Raw genomic sequence first — 14,009 nt, 5'->3', positions numbered from 1 at the left:
GCTTAATAGGTTTCCGACAAAGCAAATTGGTAATATTATACCAGAAGAAATATGTAGCTTATATAAACCAAGAGTTGATCATTTGAGAATTTTTGGAACTAGTGCATTTGCTCAGATACTAGAAGAAAAGAGAACAAAACTGGAGGATAAAAGTCAGAAATTCATTTTGCTAGGTTATGCTAAGAATTTCAGTAGTTACAAACTCTATAATCCTATCACAAACAAAGTTATGATGTCAAGAGATGTTGAGTTTGATGAGCAACATATTTGAAACAGGAAAAGTGATGAGTAGCATAAGAAAGCTATAGTTTTAGAAAAGGATGATATAATACAAGCAAGCATCGAAGTGACTTTGTCGAAATCATCAACTAGATCACATGATTCAAGAAGTCCAATTATAAAAAGGACAAGATCGATTCAAGAGCTATATGATGTGACTCAAAGAATTGATACTAACAATGATGAACCTTCTTTATTTTGTCTTTGGAAGAAAAATGAAGACAAGCTATGAATTAGGAGATTTGTACTATTAACAAAAATAATGCATGAAAGCTTATTACATTTCCAAAAGACCACCAAGTGATCGGTGTTAAGTGGATCTTAAAAAAAAAAAAAAAAAAAAGAAATAAAAGGCCAGATTTGTTGCAAATGAATATAAATGACAATATGGGATTGATTTTGAAAAAGTATTTGTACTAGTTGCTCGACTAGAGACAGAAAAATTACTTATCTCCCTAGCTCAAATGAAATAAAAAATTTTACAAATGGATGCCAAATCAATATTTCTTAATAGAGTTATTGAAGAAGAGATATATATTCCAACAACTTTAAAAGAAACTCGACATGTTAGATGGAATAAGTTTAAGAGTGAATAATGTTGATATTAAATTTTGTTGAAGTGTCATAAAGAGATTAATTTCATGTTCATTATATCAAGAGATAGATTCATTACAGAAAAATAAATTAAATATCTATGGAAGGAGAAGTCAAATTAGTTATTGATTCTTGAATAATTTTTTTTAAGAATAATTTATTTTAAATATAATTAATATATTATATCTTTGGAAATTATATAAATTCATAAGTCATGAAACATAGAGTTCTGAAATTATAAAAATATAGAATATCTTATCTTGTTGTGACAATTTTATCCCTTCTTTCTAAGGAGTTCCAATAGTTTTCGTCTCTTTTTCTTTTCTTTCGATACTTTATTTTTTAGTCCGACGGTGCCAATAAATAGATAGATGGATCGAGAGAGATATAGGAGCGCACAGGACATGGTCTCCTTTGCTACAAGCTTGAAAGGCTATCTTTTGCTATTTATCCTCTGTTGCTTCTTTCTTTTCTATAGGTTCATGAAAGAGACGAGCTGCATTCAGGCAGAAGACAAGTGTCTGCTACTTCTCTCAGATGCTGCAGCTGTTGCCTTGGTGGTAGACCTGGTTGTGATCATGGTGGTGGTGGAGAGGACAAGAGTTCTTTTATAATGATCTCTGAATTCACCTAACTGCTCCTCCTTTCAGATGTCTCCTCTGATGCATCGCTTTCCTTCTCTGTGACCACAGTCACAGAGAACCAGCTTGCAGCTCTCTTCTTTCTTCCAATTGGCAGAGAAAGTTTCACTCTTTGTGCCATTCTTGAAGTAGTCTCGTTCTAAATGAGCAGGACAATACATGTGCATGGAAGATCAAGCCCCATTACTTACTACTTAATTACTGCTCCAATCTCTCAGTAAAGTGGCCTGTTGGAAGATGAAACAGCCATCCACCACTACAAACCCTATGTTTAAGCTAATATTTCACTTATGCAATATTTTCTAATTATGCTGTTCTGCATCACACTGTTATATAAATTTTAGACTGCTGTTGTATTGTAGTCTTTGCTCTAGTAAGTGTTCCAAGTGATCATAGTTTTGCTTTATAATCCTGGAACTATACATGCTAAATAATTTGAATGGGATAAACAAAAAAAAAAAAATTACTGACCTGAAAAACCAAGCAATTGATTCTACCTTTCTGACCTGGTGAATGCATTTCTTACTTGGTTGGTGAATGTCTCAACATTCACCTGTTTTTTGGGCATTACATTCTTTCTTACTGAACAGAAGAAATAAGAAAAGTTGAGCTGTTTAGATAACATTGTCATGGCTTTTATTTTAATCCTATATGATATGATTCTTGATAATGCAGAGAGAGAGAGAGAGAGAGAGAGAGAGAGAGAGAGAGAGAGAGAGTTCATGCCAATTATTTCATTCAATTCGATACATTTATAAGAAAATGTTTCGGATCCCAACGATCACAAATCAGAGATCTCCCACAAATCACCTACCAAGGAATCCGAAGATTTCTTATGAGTTATGACCTTTATGTGTGAGCAAACAAATCTCACATGTTCATCTGCTTTAGATGAAATGAGAGACCGAGACATCAATGTGGCTGCTGGCTGTTTAGGACTTGGGCAGCGGTTTCCCTGCCAAGAATGATTGGAAGAGCTGGAGTGCTCTACTTGGTTGCAGGAGAGGCACCTCATGCCCTGCTCCTCTCACCGAGGCAAATGTCATTCCTTCGTACACCTCAGTCCACCCTGCAACCTGCACAATTGCAACAGGGTAAGAAGGAAGAAGAAGCTCGGATGCCATCTTTCAATCAACCAGATGAGTATTGCACTTGATCACATACCTGCCTTCTGGAATACCATGGATACCAGGGGATCTTTGTCTTCAAACCGAGATGACTGATGGCGAACCTGGTGGCTGTAACTGGAACCACCGAATCAGTGTCCCCGCTGTTATATAGATAACCTCACATCAATCACAGTATAACCAAAGAAGAAGAAGAAGAAGAAGAAGAAGGAACATCCTCTTATTATGCTACATTCTAGTGCTTTACCTGAACATCCATACCCTTAGGCCAGCTTTGATCAACTCTTTGTACGTGGGAAGCATCGATATATCAGCATCAGCCCATGTCTTGATCAGTATATCACTGAAAGAACCCAAAAAGAGTGTTCATCGCTGACCTCTGAAGCTGTATCTGAAACCGACAACTCTCGAGGGTAGTGAGCTATATACCTGCAGGCAGTCCATCTGTAGGGGATGCCGGACGTGTTGGCATGCATGGCCTTCTGCACGTCAGGCCGGTTGTAGTACTTCTCGGCACGCTTCTCGACGCAGGGGTCGTAGCCGGCCGGCCGGCGGTGGATGAGGCTGTTCTTGAACCGCAGCCGCTGCACGTCGGTGGCGTTGGGGGCGGTGCAGGAGGGGGTGTAGATACTGTACTGGTCGATGTCGCCGAACTCGTGGTTGACGGCGTAGTTGACGACGTGATCGCACTTGCGGGATGACCTCGGGGATCTGAAGTCGCAGGACGACAGTATGGATTGATAGGTGCTGTCCGAGATCATGGAGTGAGTCCACCAGTAGAAGACCGTGCCGAGACTGTCGTAGTAGTTGTCCGTGACAGCATTGCCCACCTGCACAACGGGAGCTCCAAGCAATGTTTCATCAATCAACATACAAAAGGAAAAAGATGCTGACTTCGTTCAGTTCAGTATCCTCACAAGAATTCCCCTGAGATTGATGAAAGGCCTGGAAGAAGCTTTGTTGTATTCGACGATCTTTCTTGCTAGTTGCGGTACGTAGTGCCCTGAAACCAAACACAGCAATGAGATAAAGCAATGGGACACAGTACCGAAGCATAGATAAGGGACGTGCCAGCATAGCTCTCTCCAGAAATGTAGAACTCTCGATGCTTATACTCCGGGAATCTCGACATCCAACGAATCAAGAACGCCAAGGCATCTTGAGCTGCAACATTGCAAGAACAAGAAGGAAGAGCTCATGAGCACGTCAACACAGCGAGTGAACCGCCTGCCTTCCCTTTACCTGTGCGCTCGTCGCCGACGCTCTGGAGGTCAGAGCTGACGTTCGCGTAGGAGAAGCCGACGCCGGCCGGGGATTCCAAGAACAGTAGGTTCGCTTCTGCTCGTATCAGGAGTTGATGTGGGATCAAACATCGAGCGATGGGGAGATGCGAGGGATGTTGCAGGGGTCACTCACCTCTGTTCCATGAGAACTTGTTGAGGTAAAGGGATGAACCAGTTCGGTCGATCCGGAAGGGGCCGATCTCCTCGGAAGCGCCGTAAGCCACCGACGAACAACCCGGTCCTGCTCCGAGAATTGGCGAGGCAGCAAAAGATCAATCACCATGGTCATGCAAATTTTGGGTATGGATCCAACAACGATCTATCCATTCCTAATAATGCGATTGTAATAGTTTGATGCTCATCTTTAACTTATCGATCATATCAACTCTATAGTTTGAAGTGTTCGAGCAAATCAAGTGATGATTCACAGCAAAAAACCATGATTCACAGCAAAAAAGAGTCAATTACACGGCACAAAAATCTTATAATTATGGTGCAACTTACCCCGAGCAGATTACTAATACAATGTAAAAGCTTAAGCTCATAAATTTTTAGTCAACTCCATATAATATGATGTGATTTTTTATTCTCTCCTAGCAACATGAAACTGTTTTAGGCTATATCTCATCTTCCCTTTGAATCCTATTTTGAGATTTCAGGCTAGTAAGCATGAAATTAAGGCACTAATACAATATAAAAGCTTAAGATCTTATTATGGTCTATAGGATGGATTATGGGGCAATACAACACAACATAAAAGCAATAATATGCAGTCTAAAAAATATATATATAAAGTGAAAAATGTTTTTATGCATAAATAACTCATTAAAGAAGATAGATAAATTCTATGTCGTTTCAATTTCAAGTCCTCTCATAAATTGATTATTTATGGACCCCATATATGGTAGGCAATAATATTTCCAGAAGCCATGGTGTCTCTCACATGGCAGGAGTGAAACACCCAACATGAGTCACCCAGAAGAACACTGCGTCAAACATCAAGCTCTCCACTTTTGTTGATGAGAGGGACAGCCACCCAACTCAATCCTTGTCCATCACGCGTGCTCTAAAGGCGCAATAGCCTTCTGCCTTCTCCGCGCCCCGCCCCCCCCCCTCCCCCCATTTGCACTGCCACCACCAAGTCAAACCATGGGGACTACCTAAACATGGAAGCTTAAGGATAATAACACACAGTGGGGGCACTGACATCTATTCCTTTTCCCCAACCCTTTCAGACTACAAACCAAGACTTGGCAGTAAAGCTGCAAGCAAAAGTTGCTGCACCTGTGCAGGGTGTTGCTTCTTTCCCCACTGTGGTGATGATGACAGCGGAAGAAACAAAGAGAATTTGAAGAAAAGATGAGCAAACTTGCAGCCTTGGATCTTTTGCTCATGGGGGTGCACAAGCATACCAGCTTAGACTTCCATTTGTTGATCCTTTTTCTTCGGGCCAAAATGTCCCACTGACTATTTTATATAGTCGTCTCTCGAACACACTTCTGCTGCACCATTTGAAACTTGAGCTTGGACAACTTTGTTATCACTTTAAAATGATGATCTAAACAAGGGGAGACTTTGCCTTTATGTTAAAACTTGTATCTAAGCTTGAAGCACTTCAAAGCTAGCTTCATCTATCTTTTACTGTCAGTGCATAGAGTGTGGGGCAAAGCTAATCTTCCAACATGCAGGCAGCACTTTGTGACCACAGCAGTCACTACTGAATGCAGAAAAGCATGGTGGAGGCTTTTCTTCCAGAATGGGATGCTTCCAACTTTCCTACACTGCATTATCATATATGGGTAGTGCGAGACTTCCGAGCTATATATATCATTTCAAGCTTCAAGTGCTGACCATATATATCATCTAGAGCCATTACCATCAATAATAGTCTAGTTGAACTCTCATGCATCTTACAGTGGACGGTAGCAAAATAAATGAAAACATAGTGCTGCCACTCTTGTTGCCCAGTGCCTTCCCGCTAGTAATCTTGACTCGAGATATAAATTTTGGGAGGAGGAGAAGACACACACACACACACTCTGACACACACAAGTTGCTTGGTGTTCTATCCATGTCTGCCATATACTATATATGCTGCGGCAGACTGAGATCTCAGTAAGAATTTCTTAAGATGAATCATTACAATGCCTATATGATACAAGGAAACTACTTCAAATTATATAATCACAACCACCATTATCATAGTCTGAGCAACTAAAGCAATGAATATTAATTTCTTAGGATGTTGATCAAACACAAACACAAGAATTCAGCTTAGTATAACAAGAGCTGACGCCTTTGTACCCTTTCCTAGAGAATAGTGATCCACGCGCTGACATGCAGACACAACAAGCAAAGAAGCAAACATTTCAGAAAATCCAACCCTGTAATATCCCAAAATTCCTACTCCACGGTTTCCATTTTACCCTCTGTGTATGTATTATGTATGTATGCGTACATCCTTTATGCGCTGCGTTAAGCATGTTAACTTTCAGGGTTTTGTCGGATTCCTGCATGCCTCGGCGGCAGCCAGATCTGATTCCACGTCAGCAGGAGATTGGGATAGGGTCATTAAGTGTCGGCCTGGCTATTTATTGTGCGCAGTTATTGTAAACCAACGACAGCCTCCTCATCATTTCGAAATCAATGGCGTTTTCCAAATCTTTAGAAACAAACAACAGGAACACAAAATATAGGAGGAGTTTGATGAAAGTGTTGAAGGATATGCTCTTTCTTTAATCTTATTAGGAGATCAAAGGTAGGCTAGCAATAGAAAGGAGCAGACGAAGAACGACTATGTTCTTTGATAGCCTGATCAAGATTCAAACTGCATGATCTTAAGGTCTCTTTCGTCGAACACCAACGACCCAAGTAGAGAGAAGAGAGAAAGAAGGCTAAGAGTAGAATGAGTTGAATTATAGCAAGAAGTCATGAGTCTCGAGTGAGTAAAAAGAGAGAGCATAGAAAGATGAGGACTGACCTCCGTTGAGCCAAAGAACCAGAGGCTTCTTGGCAGCATCAGTGACAGCCTCGGTAAGCCAATAGAAGAGGGCCCTTCCCCTCTCTTGGTTCACGGTGACGTACCCGGCGAACTGCGCAAAGGACACCCGCGGTTGCCCCGGGAGCGCCGAGATCCGGTCGAGAGCTTGTCGATCGGCGGCAGCGAGCAAAGGGAGGAGAGAGACGAGGAACAAAGATAGGGAGGGGCCGCTCCACCGTCCACCCATTATTGCAGCCAGCCAAAGCAATCTCCCTCAACGCACTGTTTCCTGCGTTCCTCTTGAGGGAGGGGGACGTTTGGCTCATAGGTATGCGTTGGTGTATATATATAGAAGGCCAAACGAGGACTGTGCGGATGACGATTTAAAGTTGTAAATATGTTTTTATATAAAGCTATGTGGACTCCATAAAGGGAGTTAAATGCTTAAACAATTGTGTCACATGTAATGTAGGTGAGAGGTAAAGGAAGGTTAGCCGCTCTATGTGTTAGCCATTAGTATTTACTGCAGACCCAAACAACAGTACCATAAATGCAACACAATGTACGTTCGTCTATCTCTCTCTCTCTATCTTGCCTGTATTTGTTTTGTGAGTGTTGCATGTGGTCCTGAAGTCAGATGGAGAGGGAAAGAATGATTCCATTTGAGTTTTCATTAGAAGTAAACAGGAAACGATACTGCAACATTCACTGTCAAGGAACAATGACCTCTTTCAGTAGCTATGTTAACCTAAATTGTGAAGGTAGAAGATGGAATATATGCTCGTCCACACAAATGGGACCCTCGTGGTAACCCTTGTTCGTGAGGGTTTGACCGTTTGACCTCCCAAAATAAATATCTTATCACTTGGTTGCTGGATCAACAGGTTTTCCTGCCCTTGTCCCCCCTAGCCTGAAGCAGACAAGCATGGGCAAGTGCAGCTTCCTCAGCTGGGTTCTTTCATTGCACTCTTTAAAGCCATGGTTCTCGGCGTAAGCTCATACCGCACACTAAGCTGATGCTTGTATGTCTACTAATGGTTTTACATGCATACACTACAACCCATCCAAACCATCGCCACCCTTATCATCACTTCTTTCAAGATGTGATGTGTGCAGAGTTGGTCAAACATGGCTATTCTTCTCGCTCTACTATTTTTTCACAATGGTTTAGGTTGGGCAAAAGTCCACACTGGGGAGTCTCTTTTCAGGGTCACATGTACCGGGATTTTTGGGTGATTTGGCTGTATTAGATCTGTCATCCATTGTGCTATTCTCAAGAGGCTTGGCTGCAAGCTCGGACATGGACATACTACATACAGGGGTGTGGTATTAATGAGGTGGGATTGACTGTGGAAGTAGCAGAGCCGAGGACCACCTACTAGCAGCAGAAACCTTAACTGCTCTGATCATAGAACAAGATACCATGCGGAGAGAAGGTGGAGAATTACTTAGGTTCACTACTCGAGGTTTGAATTCAGTGCCGAGCTACAGGATCTTTTCAAGTTCTAGGTGTGGTTGGCGATATAAATGAGCATGCTTTGCCATCAAAAGGAAGCAGGAAGGAAGAACACAAGGTCAAACACAGCAGTGATGGGTTCCAGGACCAGCTAAGCCTAACTAAAGAGAACACAAGGTAAACTTTGTTCTTGTTTTCATTTCTGAAATCATGCATCTGATGCTGTAGTTCTGACATGAAAGATAGAGAGTGTGGTAACTCAGGATGAACAACTAAAAAGGGAATGACTGTTCATCTGGAGTGAATCAAGTGGGTGTTGTTCAGCGAGCAGTGTTCTATCCACATGCAACAGCAGCAGCAGCGACAGATGGGAAATTTAATGGGCTGTGAATTGGCAGGAAAATCAATACGAACTCACCGGCTGCCAGCAGTTAGCATTCCCAAAAGTTTCTATTATCTTATTGCAGGCCTGGGAGTTGGCAAAAGCTTCCTGGGAAGGTAAATTCTGATTTAGCCGGAGGTAGGAGAACATGTGACTATCAAAACCTTGTAATTTCCTAAGTTATATTCATTTCTTCCGTAAAGCATCTTCAATAATTATTCTTATTTTCTATTCTTTTTATCATAGTATTAGAGCAGTGAGAAAAGTGAAGTTTCTAAGAGGCTCTACGGCCAATCCTCATATTCCTCACCGCGATAGCCTTCGCTGATCTGCCAAAAGTCGGTGGACTTAAGGAGAACGAAGGACGGGAGAACGAAGGGAACCCCTGTGCCCTCAGGGCAACGGCAATCGCAACAATAGCAACGATTTGCTCTTGCCCTATTCACGAATATCTCGTTTGTAAATCATTATTTGCATCAATCCAAGATTGATATCTTTATCATAGTACCATCTTGCGGGGTATAATAGAAATAAGATTTCTCCAACTATACGAGGAAATCTCTTTATTCTGTTGAAAAAAATCCTCTTGAGAAATTTTTTTTCTCCTAATTTGTATATATAAGAGAGGAAACATGTTATTGAAACATTTTCATTTCTTCGATAAGCTTCTTCAATAATTGTTCTTTATCTTCTATCCTTTTCTTCAATAATTTTCAAATGTATAATTCTTTTTATACATTAAGTTAGATTAGTTGGACTTAATTTAAATCTTAAAAAATTTTAAATTCATTTAAGATGTGGAATACATTTTTTGATATTTAAATTAATAATAAAAAAATAAAAATTTATAATATTATTTTAATTATCGGTTGATTTAATTAAAAGAAATATTCACAATTAAATGAAATATTTTAGATATATTTTATATTGGACCGATATAATTGGGTTTGACAACCTCGGTTTGACTACGTTATCAGTCTTAATCGGATGGACTTAGTTTTTATGATCTTCTTCTTTTGGTCACACCGAAGTTTCGTGGTCAATGTTGACTTTTCAGATGTTCCTAATAGATTGAAGTCAAACTGATGAAGACCATTGTACTTGGTGATTAACATCAAACAAACTAAAAACTGAAATTAACCGTTGTATGTATAGCTCCTCCTTTAATTACTGACTGAGCCATGAAATTAACCCTTAATTCACAACATCACATTTTCTCATGAGTGACGATATAAATACTCAGACCTCACCACATGCATTCCCCAAAAGACAAGCCTATGAACCATTAATTAGCCTTGGAAATAAGAAATCGAACCGAGCGGTTCGAACCGACCTGATGTCACGAGGTCTGGACCGGATTGGACCGCTGGACCTCGATTTAGGAAAAGGCTTCCATGGGTCGGAAAGCGTGGGTTGGGGGGGGGGGGGAACCATGGGCGCGGCGACGGCGGTGGCGGTGGCGGTGAGCGTGGGGGTGGTGTTACCTTTTCCATTCTACTACCTTTTGTGGAACCTCCCGCAGGCGTGGGTGGACCTGTGCGGGAAGGGGGCGGACCCTTCCCATCGGATGGCCCAGATCTCTCACGCCCTCAAGGCCATCCAGTTCGTCTCCCTCCTCTCCGTCGCCCGCATCTCCCGCCCGCCGTGGTACTGCGTCGTCCTCTTCCTTCTCGGCCAGCTCCTCAACTTCAAGTGAGCCCTTCTTCTTCTTGTTGTTGTTGGGATCAAAATGACTTGTGACAATGGCGTGGGAACTCAGCGTGACTGTGCTACTGTCTCAACTACTGATGATGTTGGGTTAATACATGCGGGCTTTTATGTTTGATTTGGAAGGGCATTACTAGAATTACCATGTTGGAGAAAAAAGTTGTTTTCTTGGTGATGGTTACTATAGAAACTTGACATGCATTTTGGTTTCTCTCTTGTTTATTTGTGCTAGCTCATTTTTGTAAATATTTCATTATAATAAGTTCACGTGCTGATCATATAATTTTTCATTTTTAAAAAGCAATCTTTTGTGAATATTTCATTCTAATATATTTGCTGTGCTAGTTATCCCATGTATAAAATCATACGTTAAGTATAGAGTATTTAAATTTTTATTGATATTTTCTATTAACATCATTTTAGTCTTTCTCTACCTCTCCTCGTATCACTAACAAACGGTAATCGTTTGAGCACATGTCTATACTATCTTAAACGATTCTCTTTCATTTCACCACCATACACTGGTGGGAGTCTTTGTATAAAGTTCATTATTCATTTTCTTGGTATGAAATGATTATTTGAGAGTTGTTTATATATATATATATATATATATATATATATATATATATATATATATATATATATGCAGATATGTGACACACTGGTAATTGGTAAGATAAACCAGGAATTCTATATATATTTGTTCATGAGCATTGCTAGTGATGGCAAGAACAAACTTTTGGCAGAAGTTCAGCATTTGTGGGGTTGGTTTGGAGTGATTGATGTAAGATGAGCTTTTGAGTTATGTGGAGCCGTAGCTAACCTCTGTTAGCATTGTACTTCAAAATTTCTGTGATGGGTAGGTAACTGTCAATAGTCCCAGCTTAGGAAGAGGTGAAGCAGTTGAAAGATAATGGAAAGGAACACTTTTCTATGATCTGAATTGCACAGAATTCCGGCGTTCTTTTGCAAACAAGAAAGTCCTGTCAATGGTTATACCTTTTCTTTTGGGATGAAGAATTCTGCAGCTTTCAAGCTTGCTTTATAACCCAAAGTTATTTCCTTTTACCAAATTATTTGTTGTTTTGGATGAGTATAATGTAGCAGATGAACCTTTCCATCATTTAGGATTATATTTCTTGATTGTAGTTGAATATACCTCTCTATCTCTCTTTTAACCATTAATCCATTTTCTTTATACTAATTTCCTGTAACACTGTTTGCCATGATATCACCTTTGCTTTTGCCATGATATCGTCATCAAGATTTATGCATCATTTACTTATGGTTGTGTCTCTCTAGACTGATCAACATAATGCACTTGATATGAGACCTGATCTCACAATCAGTTTCTTTCGTTCTTCATGCGCAGTTAACCGATTAGAATATGTTAAAAAAGAAGGAAAAATATAACATCCAAAGGAACATCATTGTCTATGTTTAATCTAGCACCCTGCTTTAGTTTTTCCTTACACATGCAGAGTTTGTCAATTTAATTAATTTATTTGCTGCGAGATTAATCAGCTTCTTTAATATTTTACTGGATCAGGTAGATTTTGTCCAATTGACCTCTATAATGAGCCTAACTAGTAATGTCGAGGACAATGAAATTATCATGGTAAAATGATTGACAAAATAGATTATTAATTACTAGTCAAAGGTTTAATTATGATTTGTTAATATCCTTGTCTGGTATCAACAGATTATGAAGAGGAAAATTAATTTGAAAGCATGAATACCTTATACCTGGAGCAAGGAATAGTTTGACAATGATGAGAAGCTGAGACTCTGACACAACATCTTGACCTGCCGAAAGAATAAGATTTCAGGAGCCAAGACTTCAAAAAGTAGTTAGTGGTAAATATGATTCGTTTGTCTAATGCTTTCATCCAAAGTAAATGCCGGATCTGTTGCCATGAGCGTCGTTAATCTAGCGAAGAAGATCATAGGATGTTGATGGGATAGGGTATTAGACCGTTAGATAAGCTCTTGTAGCCCATAACAGACTCGTTTTATTTTATAGAAGTTTATGTGAGCTTCTGTGATAGCCATAGAAAAAAAAAAATCTGATAGTTGATGCTTACAAGCATGTTTTCCCTAGGATTACTCTAGCATCTTCAGCAACAAGAGTAGCAAGCCTTACGGTCACTAGTCAAACTAAGAGATCAACCCTGATTTTATGATTTTTTGTTTTAGAAGTCTTTGTAGGCCTTTCTCTTCCTCCTCTCACCACCGAGAGCGATCAACTCTTAACTTCTCCAGCTCCTCTGCTGATTAACAGTCCAGAGTCCTTTGCATGACCTGTTAGATAAATTACAAGCATTGCTCTTTATAGCATTTTTCTGAAGTATTATTTCCATCCTAGTAGCTAAGTTTACTTTCATTCATTTTGAGCTGTGTTGTAATGCTTGTTAACGGTGTTACAGCATGAACCAGAACCCAAAATGTTTTTTGGTCTATTGGCAATTAGTTACTTTCAACCTTTTTCAGCAAATGAGATCATCATTATTGCACTTTTTAATCCACCAAAAAAATGCTCTTCTTTGAAGACACTTAAAGTCACTTATCGAACAGCCTTTTTATATCATTAGTTAATTTCTTTTCCTATACTGCATGTGAATGCCATCGTGTTGATGTATCACATAGTTCCTAGTTCCTTTTTTCTTTTCCTGATCTACTAATTATGCAGCTACACATGGATTACATTTTAGTTATCGAGGATAATGTTGAGATCTACATGCACGTAATTCTGGTATTCTAGTAGTAAAAGTCAATGCAACTCGGTTAATGCCAATGTCAAACTAAGGAGCTAGTTTTAGAAATTACTGATGTGTTCATTTATTCTAGCCAAAGTTGGAATTATTCATTGTCAACGTCTCCTAGTTGATTGATAACCGAGAATTCAGTTTGATAATGTACTGATTATGGTTCTTGACACTATTTTCGTATCCTTTGACAGGGTGTATCAGTTGCTCGGTGAGGCAGGCACTTATTACGGTGTACGATTCGGCAAGAATATCCCCTGGGTTACAGAATTCCCTTTTGGGTACATAAAGGATCCGCAATATGTTGGAAGCATCCTGAGTCTACTGGCATGCTTATGTTGGGTCCCTTTCCAGTACATTTTCCTCTGGATTCTGGGATATGTTTTTATGATATGGGTGGAATCCACAGAAGATCCAACAACCAGAGCTAAGCCCCTAAACTGATTTATCAGTTAAGGAATCCAAGAGGCACATTTTTCCGACATCGGAGCGATATCTTTTCAGTTCTTTTTGCTTGGATGAACAATTCGTATACTTTTATGAGATCTATGAACTTGATCCTAGGGATTCTTTTTCTGTCAGAGTTACATTCACGATTAATACTTTTATGAGATCTATGTTCTTTCGATAATTAAGTGTGTTTTGCTGTCTCAAGTCTCTCCACTGCTTGTTTCCAAGCCTCTCTCCATGTTATTATTGAAGCTGGATGTTCCGTGCACAGTTTACTATCTCGACTGTAATAATTCATTATTTATCTTTTTCTATTATTCTGTTCCATGATATCGAACAATATAT

At 39.7% G+C, this 14,009-nt stretch overlaps 2 protein-coding genes across 2 annotated transcripts; one reads left to right on the top strand and one right to left on the bottom strand.

Annotated features, from left to right (window-relative positions):
* Window positions 1–2,218: 2,218 nt before the first annotated feature.
* LOC103983931 (serine carboxypeptidase 24-like) lies at window positions 2,219–7,220 on the bottom strand. Its single transcript, XM_009401288.3, has 9 exons — window positions 6,905–7,220; window positions 4,058–4,165; window positions 3,884–3,979; window positions 3,713–3,805; window positions 3,559–3,644; window positions 3,071–3,471; window positions 2,889–2,984; window positions 2,679–2,784; window positions 2,219–2,590 (listed from the first exon to the last, which is right to left on the bottom strand). Exons 1-9 carry the CDS (start codon window positions 7,149–7,151, stop codon window positions 2,447–2,449), a joined length of 1,377 nt encoding a protein of 458 aa, XP_009399563.2. The 5' UTR covers window positions 7,152–7,220; the 3' UTR covers window positions 2,219–2,446.
* A 2,936-nt stretch (window positions 7,221–10,156) lies between these two features.
* Window positions 10,157–13,868, top strand: LOC103983929 (phosphatidyl-N-methylethanolamine N-methyltransferase). The gene is made up of 2 exons (XM_009401287.3): window positions 10,157–10,434; window positions 13,409–13,868. Exons 1-2 carry the CDS (start codon window positions 10,175–10,177, stop codon window positions 13,656–13,658), a joined length of 510 nt encoding a protein of 169 aa, XP_009399562.2. The 5' UTR covers window positions 10,157–10,174; the 3' UTR covers window positions 13,659–13,868.
* The last annotated feature ends 141 nt before the right edge of the window (window positions 13,869–14,009 follow it).

Source organism: Musa acuminata, chromosome BXJ2-5 (genome assembly GCF_036884655.1).
Source record: "Musa acuminata AAA Group cultivar baxijiao chromosome BXJ2-5, Cavendish_Baxijiao_AAA, whole genome shotgun sequence".
Classification (NCBI taxonomy): domain Eukaryota; kingdom Viridiplantae; phylum Streptophyta; class Magnoliopsida; order Zingiberales; family Musaceae; genus Musa; species Musa acuminata.
The sequence above is the reverse complement of the archived record's forward strand: the minus strand, read 5'-3'. Positions and strand labels throughout refer to the sequence as shown.

Coding starts and splice junctions, on each gene's coding strand:
- LOC103983929 (XM_009401287.3), top strand. CDS start 10,175: ATGGGCGCGGCGACGGCGGTGGCGGTGGCGGTGAGCGTGGGGGTGGTG. Junction 10,435..13,408: donor GGCCAGCTCCTCAACTTCAA/GTGAGCCCTTCT, acceptor ATCCTTTGACAG/GGTGTATCAGTTGCTCGGTG.
- LOC103983931 (XM_009401288.3), bottom strand. CDS start 7,151: ATGGGTGGACGGTGGAGCGGCCCCTCCCTATCTTTGTTCCTCGTCTCT. Junction 4,166..6,904: donor GGTTCTTTGGCTCAACGGAG/GTCAGTCCTCAT, acceptor TTCTCGGAGCAG/GACCGGGTTGTTCGTCGGTG. Junction 3,806..3,883: donor CGTCGGCGACGAGCGCACAG/GTAAAGGGAAGG, acceptor GCAATGTTGCAG/CTCAAGATGCCTTGGCGTTC.